Here is a 22,579-nt window from a genome sequence, read left to right on the forward strand (position 1 = left end):
CCACCCAGCGAGGTACAAGGGGGCTAATTCAAAGTCCAAAAGTGGCGCCTCACCAGAACCGAGGGATAAACCACTATCGTATTACAGTAGTTACCTTAGTAGCCTTAGTTGATGCTCTCAAAGGCGTGACATTCCATGCACTAGTAACTGAAGTATCTGGTACCGAATTTAATGTTAAAATGCGAGCAGGAATAAATAGATCCAATCTTCAGGCTTTTAGGGTGCTTTTGGGTAGAACCATTAATGGGGTAGAAAACTAATTTTTAATCTTTGGTGGCTGCTACTTACCTATTACGATTCAATAAGTTGTAAGGGTTTGGTAATTTGTCCTTCTCTGTGTTTGATTACACGAGTACTTAAGCCTCCGCAGACTGTACTTTTATTCACCGGCATAGCTTTCGGGCCAAGCCAGTAGTCTCAGTCCTTCTGTACTTTAGTAATATATTTTCTGTTACGTTGTTGTAACTTCTTGGAACTTTAGGGAAGACTCAGGACACTACAAAATCTTTTGGTTAAAAATAAGGGAGCATAGATTAACACCGCTATTTTGTTCTGGAAAATAATTCTTAATTTTAGGAAGTCTTAAAACTACTCTTAGTTATAAGGCTTTACACAGATAATTACACAACCTATCCCATGCAAACCCTTTTATTGAAGAGAGTTAAAAGTGGATTGTGAAATAGTTTGTAATTATATAGGCTTGTAATTATGGTCAACAACTTTCGTACACACGAGCTGCACACGATTCACCTTGACCTTCTTCTCACATTTGACCTTGTTGATGGAACCGGACAAAGATGTTGCTGAGGCAGATGAAAAAGAAAACTATCCAGGGTTATAAAAGTTAATGGTTCTGCTTCATAAGAATCCCTCTGCATTCCTCATGCTGTTTATTTATGACAAAAAATAACATGTCAAGTTGTAGACCATGTACTGGATTGTTTGCTGTAGTAGCAACAGGATAGCTGTTCCATTTTCCAACTTCTGACAAATAAGAGAGAAGTCCAAGCTTTTCGACAAAGGCATAGTCCATTTGAAGTTTGCACGTACTTTTAGCTGCACATCCAGGACAGCGTGAGAGAGCCTGTATGCAAATACGAATAGCTAGATATCAGATGGCCAGTGTCAAAACCGTGTTGGTCTTATCCACACAGTTATTATGCCCCCTTCCCCGGTGTGAATGTAGCGGAGTGGTCATTACCATGGCCCATTGGTAAAATTATTTCATTTAGGAAAAATAGGATCATTGTAGTTTGGTGCTATTTACACTCCAGCTTTTTTTAAAGTCCTTGAATAGAGACTTACAAAATTCAAGGAAGGGTCTCTTTTTGACATTATTTAGATGGCTTCTGCACGGTCCTCATCATTTGTTACATAAAAACTTAAACGAAAACTAAGGTTTAGGACACACGTTTAAAGCAACTTTTTTCTATAATTGGGTTCCGGGAGAACTATCTTGATAAGATTCTTAAAATATGTTTTGAATTCGAAAACAATGTGGACACTCCTTAAATCTCTTACCTTTGCTTTAGTTTTCGATCGCTTTGTAGGAGAACCTTGTCACTTCCACACAGGCATGGTAGCTACTGCGTACCATTTTCAACTTGCACAAATTACCTGAAACCCCTAGCCAATTTGGTCATCTAAATTCATTTGCCTAAAGAAGAGGGTAGTTATTGAGGGCATGCTATATTTTATTGGCAATTTTTGTCCATTATGAAAATGTGAGTTTTCCCTGAAAATATGAAGATCGAAATTTTAGTTGCTCATCTCAAGCGGTCACGCCGCCTTTTGATTAAAAACCTATGGTTCCTAGCAGACCGAATTTATGTGTGCTTTCTAAAACTAACTAGGCATATACGGACCTTCTTTGTGTGTATCCTTATAGTTTTGTCCAAATGTTTTTAAAATTCTGAAAGTTTGGCTGTATCAGCCTTTTTTAGACTAAAAATCATACAAAATTCGTGAAACTGCTAATATGCATGATTTACTGAGTCTTTTCTGAGCACAACATTTAAAATTTTTGCGTTAAAATTTTGTTTAAGTGGACGCCATTGCTTGGTGCCCCGGGAAATAGATACGCAGGTGCTTGCTCGCATATCGCCTCTTGTCGTTATGTCTTATGATTGCGTTCAGAATGATCGAGAAATTGAAGATAAGGTGAGCCTTTTGTTTCATGCTTGGGTGGTTCCAACTGTTGAGGAGTTAGTGTCTTTAATGTTTTGTTTGCCTGGTTTTTTTTTGCGTCGTTGTGGTACTTATTAGGTGTTTCTCTTAAAGTTATTTTTCTCGTTTCCTCATGTTTATACCTGAATTTAAAATGTATTGGTGGTTCTGGACGGCACTGAAGATTTGATGCTCTGGAAATATGTATATTGTATTTCTTGTTTGCATTATATCTGATCGTCGTTAAATTTACTCTAAAATGGGCCCATCTTTGTGGTCAAAGTTATTATAGCTGGGATTATTTTCTAACTGTACAGGTGTAGTATGTCTCATTTTTAGTTCTCAAATCTTCGTGTAGCTGATGGCCCAGTTTCTGAACCAAGTGAGCTAGAGCGAAAGTACGTGCCTCCGCATCTACGTGGCGGGTATGATTACAATGGTGGGTTTGAAAACGATAAACCCCGCTATGGTGGTGGGAGCCGTGGAGCCTATGGTGGTGGTCGGGGAGGTTACGATAGCAGCTACAGTCGTGGTGGTCGAGGCCGTGGTGGAGTTAGTGGTAGTGGAAGTTATGCTTACGGCAATCGCAACGGTGGCGGATACAATTATGATAGGGGCTTCAGACGACCAGATTCTGGCTTTGGTGGATCCTCACGGCGCTCTTATGATGAAAGTGGTTCCGTTGATTGGTCACAACAGTTGCCTCGTAACGAACGCCTTGAAAAAGAACTTTTTCACAAAGTTAACACGGGCATCAACTTCGATCTCTACGATAATATTCAAGCCAAAGTCTCTGGTCCCAATGTTAATGACTTAGCTCCCATTCAGTCCTACGACGAACTCGCCCTTACGAATATAATGCGAGATAATATTACCTGCTCTCAGTACTCCCGCCCTACCCCAGTTCAGAAGTACGCCATTCCCATAATCTCTGCCGGACGAGATCTAATGGCGTGTGCACAAACGGGCTCCGGAAAAACGGCTGCCTTTTTAGTTCCCATTTTGAATACCATGTTTGAGCAAGGTCCCGGCCATTCCATTTCGGCCTGTGTAGGTCTCCATAACTCAACTTAACCAGAATTTAGCTTGAAACGAACAAGCGGAAACAGTTCCCTGTCGGTTTGATCCTTGCTCCAACAAGAGAACTTGCATCTCAGATCTATGACGAAGCCCGTAAGTTCTCATACAGATCCAAAGTCAGGCCATGCGTCGTTTATGGTGGGGCCGATATGCGAAAACAGCTTCTTGAGTTGTCATATGGTTGCAATCTCTTAGTCGCAACTCCTGGACGTTTGCTGGATGTGATAGAGCGCGGCAAAATCGGCCTCAATCATGTTAGGTATTATTCGGTAACTAGTAACTTTTGTTAAGGTTTCTTGTATTGGATGAGGCCGATCGAATGCTTGATATGGGTTTCGAGCAACAGATTCGGCGTATTGTTGAGCAGGATCACATGCCGCCGTGTGGGACTAGACAGACGCTGATGTTCTCCGCCACCTTCCCCAAGGAGATCCAAATCTTAGCCCAAGACTTCCTGAGTAACTACGTCTTCTTGACAGTCGGAAGAGTAGGAAGTACAAGTGAGAATATCACACAGACTCTTCTTTGGGTTACCGAAAGCCAGAAGAGAGATGCTCTCGTCGATCTTCTTGCAGATTCAGGTAGGTTGTTTCGCTACTGTAATTAATGACTTTTTAGATCCCGGGGATCGTACCCTCATATTTGTGGAAACTAAGCGAGGTGCTGACGCTTTGGAAGAATATTTGTACCAGGAAAAGTATTCTGTCGCCAGCATTCATGGTGACCGCACTCAGGAAGATCGTGAATTGGCGCTTCGGTACTTCCGTTTGGGTGTAACACCGATACTTGTCGCAACGGCCGTCGCCGCTAGAGGCTTAGATATACCCGATGTTAAAGTAAGAGTTTATATTAGTTATCTTACCCGTTTTTCTAGCACGTCATCAATTACGATCTTCCGTCAGACATTGAAGAGTATATTCACAGGATCGGGCGTACTGGAAGAGTCGGAAATTTGGGGAAAGCGACGTCATTCTTTAACGACAAGAATCGTAATCTGGCAACCGACTTGATTGAACGACTAGAAGAGGTTAATCAGTTCGTTCCTCAATGGTTGAGGTCCATCGGTGAGGAACCGACTCGTCATCAACCGTCTAATCGAGGCAGACGCCGGTCAGTCTTATTTTGTAAATGCTAATTCTGTGTCAATAAATAGCCGTTATATCATACTATAACTTTCCAGAGGTGGTGGTTTCGGCGGCCGTGACTACCGTCAACAACATGGCCGTGGTGGTGGAGCGCAGTCCGGTGGAGGTTTTGGCTGTCGCTATGGCAATTCGGGTGGAGGAATGATGAATTTCAATGGTGGAGGCGGCTACTCAAATTTCAGTGGTAGCGGTGGCGGTCGCTCGAGAAACGATCGTGTGGACTGGTGGTCTAACGATTAGATATTTTTTTACTGCCTCGATGTCCATTCTGGCTGCGAATATACTGGTCACTATCAGCATTGCTCCCATACTTACTTTTCGCCATTTTTTCCGAACTTTAAGTCTTAATCGCTTCTCTTGCTACTATATATATACAATCACAGAGAAGAATTTCACCCTTCCTGGTGGCGACTGGAGTTCTGACGTTGCCGCCGATATATTTCTTAGCATTTAAAGTTGAAGTTGTCTTTTTTATCGAGCGGTTTTCAATAAAATGTAAAGGTTGGAAAATGTGCTTGTCTTTTAATGGGCACCATTTCGATCTTGTCGGTCACACTGGGGCTACCTTTGGAGTACCGCTCAGTGGGAGGATCAAGATCAAGCCTTTTTTGGTATTCGCGCCTGAATGGGGCTTTGATCCGAATGGGTTGTTAGTTATGGTCAACAGTGCTGGATCTGAGGCAAAGCCAGCTTTGTGATCTTATGGACAGAACTTGAGACCACTATTGGTGTACTTTGGATTCGAACGAATGTAATCTACTTAAAATTTTTGTTGCATTTCATTTAGAGACTTCGATTTCCACACTTGAAGTTCAAGCAATCATCTTTTACTAACAGGGTTTTCTCGCAGGGTGCACATTTGGTGCATATGTTCTACGCCGCTGTTTATAATGATCCAGCAAAAGTAGAAGCACATGTGCACGACGATGCTAATGGCGCATTCATCGCTTGTTTGCGCCAAAAATTGGCTCGTGCTGTGGTGCGTTGCGCCGTAAATCATGTTCTCTAAGTGGTCCCGAGCAGTTGCACATCTCTCGAGTGTGATGCTGTGCTACTTGTATGTGCCTGTTTGCCCCTTTTCAATTGCAAGTGATAAGTCCATGGCTGTTCCACCATTCACTTAGATTTTATCAAATGAGGTTTATGGTCACACCATGAGAATTGGATAGTAGTTGGCTTTAATCACCCAGCTATTTTGCCTATCAATGTTTCTGCCACTTTTTCCTGCATCTTTATGTGTAGGTGGGAAAAAACATAACTCAATTTCTTATTTTACTCTTTTTGTTGGTGAATTTTACGCTTAATCGCATCAATAGCTTTTTAATACCATTTACGGTAGACTGACCTGGAATGTCGTCCGATTGGATGGCTAATTGCTAAAATGCCTCTGGGAGCAAATACAAACCTTTTTATTTGTCAAAAAATATGCTAATTAAATTTGCTCTCAGACAGGTTGTCAAATGGGGTTGAAAAACTCTCCGAGACGTCACTTGTGTGCGAGTGTGTATAAGGTACACATTCGCCTGGGATACCTCCTAATGAATGCTGCCACGTCGAATTTTCTCTTACAACCAGCGAAGTTCATGTAGCGAATTTTGCCGAAAATGGGTCTTTCTTTCCAGCCCTGATCGTGGACCCCGCAAATCGACCACATCACTCCTGAAAGGCAAGAAACTTGGCGTCATTATCGGGCCCGGGTCTCCATCAATGAACAAGCAAAGTGTGGCTGTCATGCCAATGCACGCGAAAAACAAGATACTCCGCCTGCATTCTTCACCGTAAAACACTGACCCATTCCGAAGTCTACGAGGCACCACGCCACTTGGAAACTGTAATGCTTAATTTGAGAATCACAGTATGAACGTTAGATTGGGCTCCAATTGGCACAGAGTAGCGCAGGATGAATCAGCGATAGTTTTATGGTCTGGATACGGCGAACCATCGAGGATGTAGCGTAGACAATCCTACACAAGTCCAACTCGCGTAGTATGTGCGTGTGTGCGCGGTTGTGGCACAAACATGCGCCTGCTTGTAGTGGAGACAGCCAAATCGCGAATTTGCACACGTCAGCACTCACATTCACGTAAAGTGATATGCTTTGTTCAGGGCTAGAGGATGAAAATGTCCGCAACATGAAAAGCACTTAGAACCATCCTGATTCAGTAAGCCTCACTCATACGATCATTGAAGTCTCACTGAGTTGTGTGGACAGGAGTCATGGTGTAAGTAAAAAGTCAAATCAACACGCGCTAACAATTCACCATGGTAGCGGCAATCAGTGTAACGCGCTTTGCAAAGATTTGTACTGTGTGGTGGAATGGTGCTGCGAGTCTTCAGCTTCTCTTGCTTTGACTTACGTTCTGGTGGCGTGGATTTCGGTTTATGCAGTCGATGGCAACGGTTTCTCGGGCCCTTTGTGTGTTTATAGCAATGAAGCTGCTTTCACACTCAAGATCCTGATTTTGTCGGATAGATGCAATTTCGAAACGTCGTGGTCGTCGAAGGGAGGTGCATCGGCTGCGGGAGGCGAAACTGGAGACTCAAACAGAAAAGTTACTTAATTCAACTTTGACTTATGCGCGATGGTGGTTAGAGAGCATCAGCCAAAAAAAATGATGCCTCTACACATCGCAAGAGGCTGAGCATCGTTCGAATGATAGCGCTCAAAACACTTTATTTTACTGCGTTAGTCTCCAGTTTCGCTATTCGCTTTTCATGCTACTGTTGTGGAGCCCTCCACCTGTCACCTGTATCGCTCATTCTTCAGCCCCTCACCGGATCGATAATAAAGCTCATTTCAGACTGTCGACATCATCAAACCCCAGTTCCATCCACAGTTAGCTGACGCATCTTCTCGGTTTGCAAGAGAAAGGCAAACTCCTTTCGGAAGGAGAAGAGTAAAACGATAGAGAGGTTAAGGAGGCAGACTTGCCGACATATCCGCTTGGATCTGTTCCATCGAGTGAATAGCGGTTATCGAGACGAAATCCCAGTTGTAGGGCCTTTTCTGGCCCCTCCGCGTGCCATTCAAGGATCTTTTTGGCCCAGTACATCCGCAGAAATCCGTGCATTTTGCCCTCTCGGCGCAGCTGGCGTTGAGCCGCGTTCCACAGATCGTCTTCCGTGGTCGCCGACTCCATTGTCTCCTCGCTGTACGATGGCTTACGCAAGTCATTAGCGTGCTTTCTCAGCGTCTCCTGCGCCCAGGACCATGCTCCTTAGCAGTTAAGAGAGAGCAATGGGTTCGTGTTAGGGGAATTACAGCACCGCAATTACTTATATGGGTAGGGTTAACATTGAAAATGCTAGCGCCTGAAATTTCAACAGATTTATCGCGAGTGCCGACAACAGCGAAGGTATACCATTGGTGGATTTGCTTCAGGCGTCGATGCAATGAAGGGTCTCGTGTAATAATGCTGTTTAATTCAAATCAGTGGCGATTGCAGTAACATCATAGGCTTATTTTACCGACGATAGCTTTCAAAAGATTATGAGAACCATCTGCGAGCATGATACGCAAGTTTTTCCGCTTTCCCACAACTCGATCTTCAAGCCTGTACTTCGGAGTTCTGCTTGCATCAAAGACAGTTTTGTCAGAATCGTTCTGCATGCAAAAGTCCTTTGGAGGTGGCAAATATAACTCTTGTGGAAAAATAACACGAACAGTTCCATCAAACCAATAGATAACCACCTAATCGCCATGATGTCTTCATCTATTGCTGTTTACAAAGTAGATTTCTCTCCCAATGGAATTTTAAATTTAACAAAAAGCATCACCTACCGGCATCCAAGTCTAGACTGTTTTAACTTATTTACTCAACACAACTTATTCCATCACCATCCTCCTCCTCTTAATGATGATTATGATAAAACTAGGCTTCCTGTGGAGGTGTTTCACTTAAAAAGCCTTTTCACTAGATGATCACCTTTGATGGAGTCGTAGTTTGGATTATAGTAGCAGAAATTGTCGGAGAGTTCACGTCGGACGAATGCCTCTTCCATAAATGCGTCCGTGGACTCTTTGTGCAAACTGCGACGTAGATTCACCTCCCACAAGCAACGTTGGGCTGATATATGTCCTGAAGCAGACAAAATGTAATTTTTCATGATTGTGCAGTTAACTACATGCAGGTTCTTAGAGCCTTCCGCTACTTGGTCTTGACACAGCCTGTGCGGTCAGTTGCCTAGGACTTCTCTAGGTCGATATTAAAGGTACTTTCAGACCCCTACACCTGACAATGATTTTGCAGATAAAAGCATCATAGGCAGAGAAATTGGAGCATGCCTCCCTCCATCTCTGCAGGTGCTGAAATATGCGTTTGGCTTTTCAAGTTCAATAACAAACGGTTATAATTCAAGGTGTGTGAGTTTTGGCTAAAGAAGAGGGTTAGAAAGGTAGGCTAACACGCCAGAATGACTGGCCAACAAGTGATTGTGTGAGTTCTTTTACTGATATTGCAAAAAAAGGTAGAGATCGTGTATATTTTTATGTCAATTAGAGGTGTTGAAACTTTTTATGACAGCTGCATCCTCTCATTCGATGTCAAGGCTTATTTCAAGTGAATTAAATCCCTCCTATTTTGCGGTGCCAAGATTGCAAGACTTTTTCACAATGGAAATTAGTGTATGTTGAAATCTTTTACTGACACGATGCTGTTTTTGGGCCAAGGTTCTAGTATATCCAACGAGATTTGCTTGAATAAGGCCTAACTGCGCTGAACTTTGCATGATTTTGCCAAAATTGGCCTGAAAGCCTGTTTTTTAATCCAACAACAAAGCAAGGCTTACGCTTTGAGGTGGGGCACGAAGCAGATTCGTGATCGACCTCGTTTGATGGTCAATTTTCCTATCTATTCGAGGAAAAAGTGGTGTAGGTATTCTCCCCACGAATCACGCACGCCTGGTAATTGCTTTTCCAACACCTGATTACACTTTTCTTAATCTCTCTGATTCGAAGAGATGCCAGGTTTTCTCTACTCGGTGATTTGGATCACGGTGGTTAATGAATCAACTCTAAAATCCAGGGGACTAGTGGAGACTAGCGAGTAAGTGATTGCTCGAAAGTAGGCACGTTGTGATTGGACGTTTTCTTTTTTAGGAACAAAATGTGCCCTAATGTGCGGTTCCGATAAAAAAGTATGTAACATAATCCACTTTTTGTTTAGGACCAACCATTCGAAATGTCAAGGACCTCTGACTCGTGCTATCGAGCCTTTGCAAAAAAAACTTGAAGTGCTCGAAAGTTTGAGTTGGGTTGGGTACTTCCAAATTTGCCTTCCGTTTTACATTAAATGGATTTTAAGGAATATGTTGCAGATTCTACACATATTTGGCAGCCCTCGTGAAATTCTTATCCTTCTTTGGGTGATGCCAAATGTGATGGGTCACCTTCGTTGTTGACACTGACTAGGCAAGAGATAGTTGCTAACAAAAAAGCGGTTTAATTTCAGGGGAAAGAATAAGGTTTTTAATTTCCTCCCAATACAACTGTACGGCAGAATCTCATCTTCGTTTAAGCAAAGGTTCCATTAAAAATAATAGTAAAATCAACCTCTATACAATCTTGAGTAAGTCTTTTTGGGATATAATAACTTAATTTTTGCAATAAAAAACTTCCATGACAATTGCGCTTCTATTACCCAAATATTTGCAATTAAGCTGTTATGCTTTTAGAGTAATTTTAGTTACAAAACTACCTCCATTTCCCTCTGTCAGAGAATGTTTCCATCTTGTGTTGATGTTCCAGTGCAACTAGAACTGCCTCCTCGAAGTGTCACAACGTGAAGTACCAAGTGTTTGAAAATACATTACACGAGCTTGTACTGATCCAAAAGGGCAGAGCAATAAATGATGGCATTGCATATAACTTAAAAAAACCAATCCAAATAGTAAGGTGAATTGCCACATTCCGTTAAGACGGAAGTGGTGTTTAGCAAGTACACAGCTGAATCCAGCCACAGTCAGCCCACACACCATCGTTTTCACCTATTTGTGCGTGTTTACGCATGGCAGTGTAATCCTGACGTCTGCATGCACATTCCAATTTCAAAATGGGTGTATGTAGGTACCTATTTGTGTGTACATATATGTATGTATAATCATATTCATCGAGTTTACTCGCATCACACCCATTGTCAATAGAATTTGCTTTATGTCTCACCACCGCCCTACTTCAGTTTGCCGTGCCTTCACTAACTCATTCTACATTCCATTTGCATAGGTCTTGATGACAACAAAGTCCTGATCGTGCTGCCTATGCAACTGGTCTTCTAACCCTTACAGTCAAGCAATTTGCGTAGCCATGAATTCATTGCACAATTAGAAGTCCGTTGTCGCCTAACTTCCTTTCAAGGAGGCATGGTCTGTTAGAATTACAAATAGATGAAGTTGGTTATTAGGGTGTATATGCATTGTTCTGTACCTGCCAAAGGTTCCCAATGTATCTCAAATCTCTGATTTTCAATGCCCCTACGCCTTTAAAGGAAAAAACAAACCAAAGATAAACTACCTAACCTACCAAACTGGTCTTTTTTAGATTGAAACTGTGGTAATTCGATCTAAATGCATGCGTCTGATATCAAATAACTATACAACGTTTGTAATGCGATTAAAATTGAAATAATTTGGTCAAGTAAACCACAATTTGGATCAGCTTATGTCGATTTCGTTATACATAACCGTTGATAAGGTGTATTTTCGAGCAACACCACGTTTTAACGTCTTTTCGTCCGTTTTCCCTCTCAAACAAAACCACACGGTAAACGTTGGGCTTGCGATGCTGGATACTGAGTTTAACTGATAGCATCTTGAATTAGACAATGAGGACTGTGGCTGCCGATCCGTGCCTTGCTTTTTATCACGACCAACAGTTCCGTTCGTCATGAGCTTGCTAATGCGCTACATATCATGGTTTGCATTTCAAGTGGCAACACTACCAACAGCAGCAGCAAGAAATAGCCAGTGTCAGTCACCGTGAACTACACATCACACATTTGGCAACGGTATTCGCATTATTTTTGTTAGGTGTACTTTCGAAGGGCTCATCATAATACATTGCCTTTGAGATAATAAATGTGATGTGAGACACTACTTTGCGTGGCAAGAAACGTGAGTTGCCATGGCTTTGAGATAGGTAGACGGCCGCGTCAGGGGCATGTGGGAACTGATTGGAGGGATTCAAAGCATCCAAACACCTCACATAACAATGTGCGAAAAATATTTTAAAACGCCTGTTTCTTCACGTTGTGGTAAACCACTGGGAAGCAGTCTTAGTCGTACTGAGAAATCATTACAATATGTAAATATTATCTACAAGAGGGAAACGGGGATACAATTGTAACAAAGACTACTCTAGAATCACAATCATACAAATACTAAGATTTGAATGATAATAGCACGAGTGTCACTGAACTTGAGCTTACTACCCACATAGCTAACTTATGCTTGCATTTCAATTGCCCACATTAAAAGAATTCGGATGATTAAATACGAGAAATCAGTTCCACTTACCGAAATGCAGCCATGGCGAAAGATTGCTAAGAGCTTTCTTTGTGGGGTCATTGCGGTGCGTCGCGTAAGCACGCAGGCGGTGATGCAAAAACGAGAACAACTGCGACAAGCCGGCTTTAGCACCACCTTTTGCCCACGTCACGGGTTCCACGGACTCGTCCACCAGGCCCACCAGCGACTGCTTAATCGCTTTCCAATCAACTGCCTCCTGAAATGGAGTTAATGTCTGAGGTAGATTGGCCGCTATATTAACTGCGTGCACTACTACTACTATCAGCAGCCCGTAATCCGGTCTTCGAGGTGACAATGTGGGCCCCTGCTCATTCCACCTTCGATAGAAGTCTTCTTTATAATAAATCTACTTCCACTTCTCTGTGCCTTAAGGAAGCTGATTGGTGGTAGCGTCGATGAATCTACTGCAAATGAACAACAATCTCGATTTCACTGGATTAACACTGTACCAAAACTTGGGGAATTCAGGCATCTATTGTGGATAAATAAATCTGTCGGGATACAACAGCAGAACTAGTGCAATCACTTTAGATCTTAGTACTTTCATCAACCTTTATTTCCACGCAATCACTAACAGCGAGTCGTGACAACACTTGAAATAATCTTAAGCGTCCGCAGAACCACTTACAGGACTGATGTAAACAGTGCGGTAAAAGCGTGGCCTGAGGGGATGATACTACCTTGGCACTTATAATATACCCTTATTATGCCTACGTCTTATGCCTTATTCGGAGATAGGCCATATCAAGGATCGTCGATCAACTTCTGCAACAGTAGGATGGTAAAAATGCAAATGATGGATAAATTCGATTGCAATCGTCTAAGTCTTCTTTCGCACTCTTCGACCACTACATTATTAGCCACTTTCTGAAACAAATTCAAGAAATTCTCACAAGACGCTCAAAGTCGAATTTACTTGTACAAAACACCTCCAAACCTGGATCGAAGAAAAGTATGACAGCTTAGAACTAGTGCAGATCATTTGTAGATTTGGCATTTATTTTCACTAAGCAATTTATACCTCGGTAAACCGTGTGAAAAATTACGCAGAATGTGGGTAGGGAGCATTTGAATGAAGACCGTGAAAACCCATGTGCATTCCACGTAACCATTTCTACTGCCTGTGCTTAGAGCTGTCTCAAAAGCAGTCCCTTTGTAGTCCAAAGTTTACAAATCTAATAGCAAAAGTCATATATGAGTTTTTTATAGCAAAGGAAAAAACACCTAATAAAGCCACTCCGATTATAGTTTTCGTCGTACTTGGTGAAAAATCCGTGTGATTAACTTTGTTCACAACGCAAAGCAATTTCCCTTGGTAGAACAGACCTATCATGCTGGTACGAAACCCAAAAAAGCAAATTACAGCAAATCTCGATGGACCAAACCGAAAAATGTCAACAAGAATTATTAAAAGGACCCGTCTATGCTTTCAACCACTTTGCACAGGCCTGGAAGTATTTTTAACAAGATGAGTTAAGACTGAAAAGGTTCCAACCAAAATCCCGTGCATTTTTTAACAAGTACTTGTGATACCCTCCAACTCAACAAAGCATCATCCTACGCCAACACCTCAAGGAGTATTAACTTCAACGTATTTCTCTTATAACAGCAAGAAAATATATCCTAATGCAAACTTATTTAAGACGAAGACAATAGGCAAAATAGCAGAGAGTGATTAAAAAAGCTAATCTCCAATCAACGACGAATCAGTCTTTCACCATATCACTCTCCTCTGGGTGAATGCGAGGTCCACGAGAGACCGCCACAGTAGTTATCGAAAACATAGACCAGGCAACAGAGAAGGAAATGGAGTAATGTACATGGCGTTATCTCATTTTGGACTGCCCCTAACCAGTGATTTAACTTCCACCCTACTTTAAAATGCTCGACGAGGTTGAAAAGTGACCAAGAATACACTTGTGAAGACCTCGGAATATTATATTCGCCAAATTGCCGACGTTTTACATCGACACCCAGATCAGGGCAATCGACTCAGTGGTAGTGGTGCATAGCTCTAAACTTTCGCTTTTGGGCTTGCATCTCAGAATGCCTTCTGATGTGAAGCGAGCAACACAAATACTGGTGAATTAATTAAACCAGCTTGAAGTCGAAAATGAATGAATAAATGGTAGATTTCTCCCAAAACCTCTCTCAAGAATGTTAGGGTTTTGCACTACAGTAAAGGTAAATTACAGTTCATAACGGTCACATTAACATGGTGCCTACAGCAGAGCCAATTTGAAAAAAACCATCATTTATCTCTCAAACGCTATCCACCTTTTTCACACTATTTGGGCGTCAAATAATCCCATCATGTCCGCTACTCCACAATATGCTTTTCACATCACTGTCCTAACTTAAATTAGCTAGCATTGAATAGCCGCTACTGCTAGATAAGTGAATCCTCACTATAATCGTTCACTATGTAGACCTTTTCGGTTCCCTGCGATTTCACCTCCACAATGATAGTGCAGAATTCGAGTACTTGTCCCCCCATCATTCTCTACCATCATGACTAAGTACAACTCAGAATCTTCACCTTTCAGACACTTATGTAGGTAGAGTATCGCTATCCGGCCGACAAGGCGTCCAAAAGACGAAGTATCACTTACCCACTTGGAGGGGATTGGATGATGAATGACAGGTGGAAAATCGGTGAAGAGGTGCTTCGCCTTATCGTGCAACTTCCCACGAATTGTCCGCGCACTGTACTCTAGTTTGTCCGAGGCAAACCATGCTGGAACCACATTGTGGGCATCCACCTGCAATAAATTGCTCCATATTTGCGTTTATGGGAACACATAAGGCTGATAAATCGGAAGTAGACATAGACTCCGACTAGTTTTCCATGATATGAAATTCGAAGTCTCTTTCACCACACCTCATCGTTCTATCTATATACTCATTCCTAATGGAATAATTGAACAAATTTCTTGCTGGATTACATCTATGCCTTTACCAAATTGACATCTTTCTAGCCACCCACGATTCCGCCTCTTACGTGGTGGTGTGGGATGTTCAGCAAGCCACCTGCAGTACCAGTCCCTCAACCCTTTCCAAGTTAAATAGTGCCTGCTTTCAGGCCTTCATGACTTGCAATGGCCTAACGGGAAGGCCAGACGCGGCAGAGCATCATCTTTTGGTCCAAAACTTGCACATATTCTTGACGCATTTCATTTGCTTCACCCTAAAAACCTCTAGTTTGAAAGCTAAATGAAGATAATTATGAAAAATATTGCATTTGAAAATGAGGGTAGTATCAGGGTGCTGGTGTGGATATTTGACACAAGAGTGGATGATTTGTTTGTATTCAGAAAATTCAAAGGAATCACGTTTCCACAACTCCCTTTCGTTTTATTTTCAATGCTCTGATTTCAAATGGATCCCTTATTTACTTTATTTAGCGGGTTTAGCTGTGTACTCCCAAAGGCTACATTTTTGCCCCAGCATCTGTCATGATGCACCCTTTACAATAGCCGCGCAGCGTCATTCATCCCTTTCTCCTTTATGTATTCATCCCTTATCAAAGTATGATTGGTCTAGTCAGAATGGTGTTATAAAGCAGGGCCATAGCTACTCTAACCATTAAGACAATACAGATCTTGCGTTTCTAGTAATTCATTACAGCTTCGGGAAGAAAATGGACAATAAAACTTGTTCCTGACTGTGTTATAGTTCATTTTCTAAGATGAAATGATGTAGGAACATGTCTCCTATGCGAGGTTTAGAAGGCTACAACGAGCTGATTGACAGTTAAGTCCCACTCAATGCCTCTGCAGTTGCACAGCAAATCTGGACTGCACCAAAGCGACTGGATTAATTTGGACGGAAATCAACAAATTTTTGACAAAACACATCCACATTCAAAAGAAAGCTTAATTTAAAAGGGCAAAAAATCAGCATATTTGCTCCTCTACAAGGATATTAACTACCAGTGAACAAACAAAAGTGATGTTAGCCAAAGACGGAACTCTTCAAGTAGGATAGGGCGATGGAGGAGTCTCAATATAGCTTCTGTGTCAACGCACCTCTGGCGTAGGCAATTTCGTTTTGTGAAACTTCCTTATTCACTCCTTTGATATTATTCCTTCAATAAAAGCGTTCTGTCTTTGCCTTAGAGAGTCTTCGTATCACAAATATAGATTTCGTCCACAACTAAACATCTCATCTTTATGGTTGACAATTTCTTGCTAAAATAATCAAGAAAATGGACAAATGTCCCAAATCATCGTGCAAAATGCATACTTTTACACGGTTATCCGGTGCTTCAATTTTTCGTTAAAACATTGCGATCGAATTTTTCACTAGCAACAAAACAAACACGTGTGCTATCACAAATGTAGTGTTTGATAATCATCATTTGTATTGCGTAGAACAATTAGCTGATGCTGTTTTACCGTCACATGCCCTCAAGATCCAACTGTCCCCAAACTGCCAACTTTGCCATAATTAATTGCAGACAAAAGAGTTCATAATCCTTGTTTTATTCTCATCCTTAAAAGGTGACTACCGAACAGCCGACAAACTCGACACGCTGAACCAAAATGCACGTCAAACTACAACCCCACTTGTAAAACAAATATACTGTTACGGTTTATCAACCACAGTGCAGACACAATGCTCCAAAACATTAACACAACTACCAATTATAGTAAAGTAGCAGTAACCTGATACAGCGATATGTCCTGAGAAAGATGGCTTGAGACAAATTGCACTGCACGTAGGTCATCCCGGAGGGGCGAGAAGTCCGTCACCACAACTCGAGCGTCCAGCTGTTTCAAAACATCAACAATCGGCTCCGCTTTCCCCGTGTCAGAACCGTGGTGCACGACATTACCATCAGCGCTGCGTTTCACTCCCGATTTCGACTTGGTGACAGGTACAGGGAGCAAGTGAAATCCAATCTCCAGGTCCTTGCATTCCTTAAAATGAAAAGGAACATATTTATTTACACCTTCTTAGCGACGACCACTTGTTACAATCCCATAGGAGACGAGTATATTCGTTTTGTTTGTATTGCCAGGGCACGATTTTAGTTTTCCCCGACTCAACCAAAACTAAATTTGGTTAGTTCATCACTTACGTATGCATCAAAATGTCTTCAAGAGCAACTAGGACGCAACATGCACGGCAAATAGCATTTCCTGATCAGATGACTTGGGAATTCATCCCTTGTTTTACTGCGCCCAGTTGAAACCAAAGTGCGTTCATCAATTACAGCATCCTGTTCAAAGGTAAGAGACTAAAAGTTTACCTTAAAAATTTACTCTGCCTTTCTTCATACTACCTTCCAAAGTGCAGTGCTTGATTCGAAGTTTATAATGAATCTATAGCTCCTTCACTTGGCATGAAGTATGTTAAAGACGAATTCAGAGTGGTCCCTTAAACACTTACAGGACCTATCCTGAAGATTACGAACGAATCTCCCTAAACCATCTTGCACTTCTAACTAAATTGAAAGTATTCCAGTTACCTCATAACAACATTTTACCCCCCCTCCCCCCACCACCACTCTCCCATCTGATAAGTGGACTCTTGTAGAGGAGACCAACCGAAAACTAACTTAAACATTAATAAAATCCAGTCGTGCAACAGTCTTGACACAAAGCAAGGAAGCGAACACGAAACAACGTTCCTGTGACCCTCTTATAGTCGGTCAAACTCGTTCAGACTTGCCCAATTCGTGCTTGTTGCACTGAGTAAACTTTCTTATTACGCGCATATAACGTCACTAATATAAATCCGAAGTTTCTAAACAAAGCTGAAGGGCTCATTCCCATTAACGGCTCTAGGGGGCTTTGTTCCGAAGAAGAGAGACGAATTCCCGAATTGGGACAAAATGAAGCAATCAAACCTAAATATAAACACCTCTGATGAAGCGATTCGACAACTCAGCAATAATTCATCCATTAATCTCCACCGTCACCGCTACCGCTGCATCAGCAGAGTTCCTATCCCAATCGTTTTCTCGGTATTGGTATTGCAGTCCCCATTTGAAACAGTTCAACAATTTCTCAATAATTTAGGAAGAAATAATTATTAAGATCAAGTAAAACACTACCAGATATTAGAAACAGGCAAATTTTAATAACAATAACCTTCATTTAGTAGTAGTAACAACTGGTTCATTAGTAAGTGCTTTTGGTAATTTCTCATGATAAAAATAGTTTGAGATTAGATTCTAGCTTAAAATGAGTGCACTTTAAGCAAAAGACGGACTACTAAGAACATGGCTAGTGTATTACTCACTTTTTCAATTTCAGCAAGACCTTCCAAGAGGAAACTGGCATGTCTGCGAGTTCGTAGAGCAGATGATGAGACCAGATTAAAGCAGACGTGTAAAGGCACCGAAAACTTCAAAGCGATTCGTTGAGCAAAGAGCAGGGCCCAATTGTCTGCAAAATTTTTAGAGACACGATGCCTCGCTTCGCAAACAAAGTTAGCCCACAACAGTGGAATGGGATTATTCAAATACATTCAAACCCACCCTGGATGCGCTGATCACGACTCATCCAGTAGACAATGCAGCCTCTGCATGAACCTACTCCTCCAGATATGTCGTCCAAATTCGTCTCTGCAACACTTTTAAACTCATTTGTCCCACTCACAAGCCGGACACGACAGGCGGCAAAGGGATAGCTGGCCACGGACTTGCCACAACTTTCCACTCGGTTGATGTTGATTCGTTCCACCCATTTCGAGAAATCTTCTGTACTCAACTTAGCAGGCATTTCTACAGTTACCTTACAAGCGATCCAAAAGAACACAGAAACATGTATGGATTGCACTGGAATCAGACAACCACAAAAACAAGAACCTGAGTTCGACCGCATTAAGTGGATATCTTCTGCGCACTAATAGATGCTAAAATTAACCTCGCCCAACTTAAAACAAGGTGTCAAAATAATTGTGCTAGTGGTTCACAACGAGGGGGAGTCACAAAAATGTACCTCATGTAGTGACAACTTGCTAGGAAGACTAGATAAAAGTGCTCAGATGGGGAGATAAGCACTCAAAATCGTCAAGAGCACTACCTTAAACGAATGCATTAAAGATAGAGATGAAAAAACAATTATCCATCACTAAGCTCGGAATTACGCGATTTAACTCCTCATATAATGCATGCAAAAACCACTATTTTCACACGCGAGATGTGGATACAAAGCGTAGTACCAAATAAGCAGATCCAAGAAAGCTATTCCCACTGGCGAACCCTGTGTATAAAAGTGGAAAGAACAACAAATTCACTGACCTCTGCGTCCGCAAGTTCAAGGTAAGAGTACCATAAATCCACCGGGCGGTCGATTCAAACAAATCCCAGAAACAAACAGCATTTTCAAAAATAAACTTTTAGCGCTTAAATATAAAGTACTTTGTTTGTACAAAAAGGTTTGTTTTATCATGTCCTTAATTATGGCATGGCTTAGACTATTTATCGACTTCGTGTTCTACTTACAATATTCATGCATCATTTCTCCGCAGTAGATTGGATTAACCAAACACAAAGCTCAAACTCCACAATAGACTTGTATGAATATAAGGGGTTCTTGTTAAGAAAAAGGCAAATCGTAGCCCTTCCAGTTTATAGCTAAATTTAGTTAAACCATAAAACTGAACGCACATTCCTGACTATTTTACGCTTATAACTAAAGCTATCGCACGGACATGAATAACAACAAGCTTACCATAATATAAGTATTGTTGTACGTATTTATGTAAATGCGCCTTTTAGTTGAGAAATGGTCAGAACATGCCAACTCCGTGACTGAGCAGGCATTAGTGACCTATGGCAATGAAGCGAACTCTGGCTCCTATTTTGTAACACTTATCTAATGCGAGATATCATCTCTCAACCAGCCAGTCCGTTCCATGTTTATCAAAGCAGATGTGGAAGAGAGGAACGCTGAGCTCATTACGGCATATTCACTTGTTTCAAAGCCCCGTTCTGAAGTTGAAAAACCCTCACGATTCTCTAGCACCATGAATCACACCTGACGATGTAATGAATCACAACATTGTGGGAGACGATCCATTGTTAAAGCGGGGAAGGTTTAAGATTCTAGGCTTGGAGAGCTAACTTTCTTCACTATACAGGAGTTGGGGCTACAAATATGGCTGGAAGACTATAACTCCAAGATAGAAATGCATCTCAAGAATACCCAAGATCTGTGCGGCTAAATAGTGGTTAAACTTACTGCCTTTTGAACCAATGCCATTGCCGAGGAATTTGAAACTCACCAAAGCGGATTGCTAGCAACGTGATAAAATAATGTACATTCCTGTTATTGTTAACAACTTAGATTATGGGTGAGATTCGTTATGCACAACGTACGTATCATTATTCAAACACTCAACATCAGGCGTTGCCATTAGAGGGTTGTGGTGGTTTTTAATGAATGTACGAAGTAATCATTTTGTACTCCAGTGATTTGAGTGCCACACCCCGATACTGAAACATGCGATTATTTCTTGCCTCTTTTTGACTGTTTTCGCTTGAACACGGTTACCGATTGTTATTTTTGTTGCTGAAGGCCGTTTTTATGAAATATAGTATAAATATTTTAGAAATAAAATAATGATGGATTTTGAACTTACTCAACTGGTACATTCATTTAATCCACTATTTTTGCATTAAACACGATGAGTCAGGGTCTTGGTGAAGACCTGTGGCATTAAGCTGTGCTCAATTGACCACCCTCATAAATAGCATCCATTTTTGTCCTTTTTGCGCATTTAACGCAACCACGATAAAGTCAACACAGCATGCAATCTGTTCTGAGGTAAGTGCGACCTCATAATGGTATGTTATAACACGACATATAGGCGTCTATTATACTAAGAGCTAACCTCGTACACTACGGAGCTTCACTAAATCGCCTTGGTTACCCTCTTAGTTGGGAGAGGAATCTATCAGAACGGAAACAAAGTTCCCACCATATTTCGATTTTCAAGTTTAGTATTATGAATAGAGCATCATTACTAGATTACTTTCCTTAGATAAAAGGAGTGTTTACAGATTAGACCATTGGACATCTCAAAATTTCGATGGAATCACCCATCTCACCTTCTGAGTGAACTACCTCGAGATTGACTTACAACATGCTGCTTATTGCTGGACGACGTCCTTAAGTGATAACAGTAGGTGTATCATGGACCTAACGGCCCAAAGCCAAAACCTTTTGAGAAGAGGTCAGTATCAAGAAATACCTCAGAGCTGAGTCAAATTTTCGTCTCACCACTCTGGTAGGGGTTGACATTTTAATCTTACTCGGATGTCTGATTGAACTATTCTCAACATTCGGCAACATGAGGTCTCGTGTTCTGGAGCTTGCGAATTGTTCAAATTTACTCTCACCCTTTCCACTTCTAGCTACTGCGTAGAACATGGGCTTGGTCTGGTTTCCGAAAGCCAACGCTTTTTTGATAAACCTTTTATTGTAAGTAGTAGCAAATTCAACCATCCACAGCAGCGGCCTACCTTTTCAAGTGCTTTGACTTACAATCCTCAGCAGCAAAATCGGATTATTTGCCCTTTTGGAGCAAATTTGCTAAAGCTTCCACCATTATAATGTCATAGACTTCCATGGGGAAGTTGTAAGTAGCCTTACAATCAACGTGCAGTAAGCCTGTGATTCTGTCCGTTGGCGATTTTCTAGATCCAAGTTTGAAATATGCTCCACCGGGATCGTAAAGATGAAATCAAGTGAACTTTTTAACGGCTTATTACTAGATTAACGAAGCACTCTGGTAAGGGCAAATAACCACTTTTACTTTTCAGGACTGATTTTAACACACTTGCTGGCAAATCGCATTCTTCTCAGACAAAAATTACAGCAAAGATTGTTCTATTTACAAAATTTAAGTGCATACAAGACATTTATATTTTTAATTACTGTAGTTTTTAAGGATAAAGCCGAATCACTGAGCTTTATCACTTTAATACTGAATGTGTTATTCGAACATTCCTCTTTACCATTACCTCGCCAATTCTTACAATTTCCCGACGATCTAGGTCTTCTCGGAAGACGTTATGGATGAGTCGATGTGAAAGCAGGCTTATTAGTAATGTATAGAAGCAATGGGAAATTCTTGGCACGTCTGGTTGACCGCACACCCCGGGGGAAAGGACAAACTACGCGGAGGTTGAAGAACCAGTGTCGTTAAGCGCGAATACAGTTAAGCTGAATGAATTCTCCACAACCAGTTATTTTGTCAAAATAAAAACTACTTGCCCCACATGACATTATTTAACGCTTCTCGCATAAAATTCCCCCTATTTGACTTACAAACAATCTTGCCCAATCAGAAGCATGAGCGAGCTCTCCCTCCTCTGGTGTGATTGGTGGACCAGATTATCCCCCGACATGTGACATCCACTGTGTGCGGAGTCCACGAATCGACATTTTTTCTGCGGGTCGCCTCATTTCCCCATTGGACACGCAGGTATGCAGTAAGCTCAGCTCGCTGGTCTGATGTAAGCACTCCATGAGGAAAGGAAAGGCATTGTGCTGGAGTAAGCGGTCCAAACATAAAAAGTCGGCTTTTTCTGACTTGAAGTCAGATGTCAATACAAAATTTTCTTACTAAAAAAATCCAAAGGGTTAAATACTGTTCGAATATCACTTGTAATGGTGCGTCGTAATTTACTCGATGAAGTAGATTTCGAG

At 41.5% G+C, this 22,579-nt stretch overlaps 2 protein-coding genes across 2 annotated transcripts; one reads left to right on the forward strand and one right to left on the reverse strand. All coding sequences in view use genetic code 11, as the record gives it.

The window, feature by feature from the left end:
- Positions 1–2,115: 2,115 nt before the first annotated feature.
- On the forward strand, positions 2,116–4,631 carry EGR_08130 (ATP-dependent RNA helicase DDX3Y; the record flags this gene model as incomplete). The annotated part of the gene is made up of 7 exons (XM_024497379.1): positions 2,116–2,160; positions 2,506–3,216; positions 3,252–3,505; positions 3,538–3,827; positions 3,865–4,082; positions 4,121–4,356; positions 4,427–4,631. The coding sequence occupies 7 exons, from the start codon at positions 2,116–2,118 to the stop codon at positions 4,629–4,631; spliced, it is 1,959 nt and encodes a 652-aa protein (XP_024348175.1).
- Positions 4,632–5,877: 1,246 nt separating this feature from the next.
- Positions 5,878–18,643, reverse strand: EGR_08131 (Deoxyribodipyrimidine photo-lyase; the record flags this gene model as incomplete). The annotated part of the gene is made up of 9 exons (XM_024497380.1): positions 5,878–6,015; positions 6,749–6,923; positions 7,320–7,608; positions 8,318–8,470; positions 11,901–12,108; positions 14,525–14,674; positions 16,580–16,834; positions 18,162–18,307; positions 18,400–18,643. The coding sequence occupies 9 exons, from the start codon at positions 18,641–18,643 to the stop codon at positions 5,878–5,880; spliced, it is 1,758 nt and encodes a 585-aa protein (XP_024348176.1).
- Between the last annotated feature and the right edge of the window lie 3,936 nt (positions 18,644–22,579).

Source organism: Echinococcus granulosus, assembly GCF_000524195.1.
Source record: "Echinococcus granulosus chromosome Unknown EG_S00097, whole genome shotgun sequence".
Lineage (NCBI taxonomy): Eukaryota > Metazoa > Platyhelminthes > Cestoda > Cyclophyllidea > Taeniidae > Echinococcus > Echinococcus granulosus.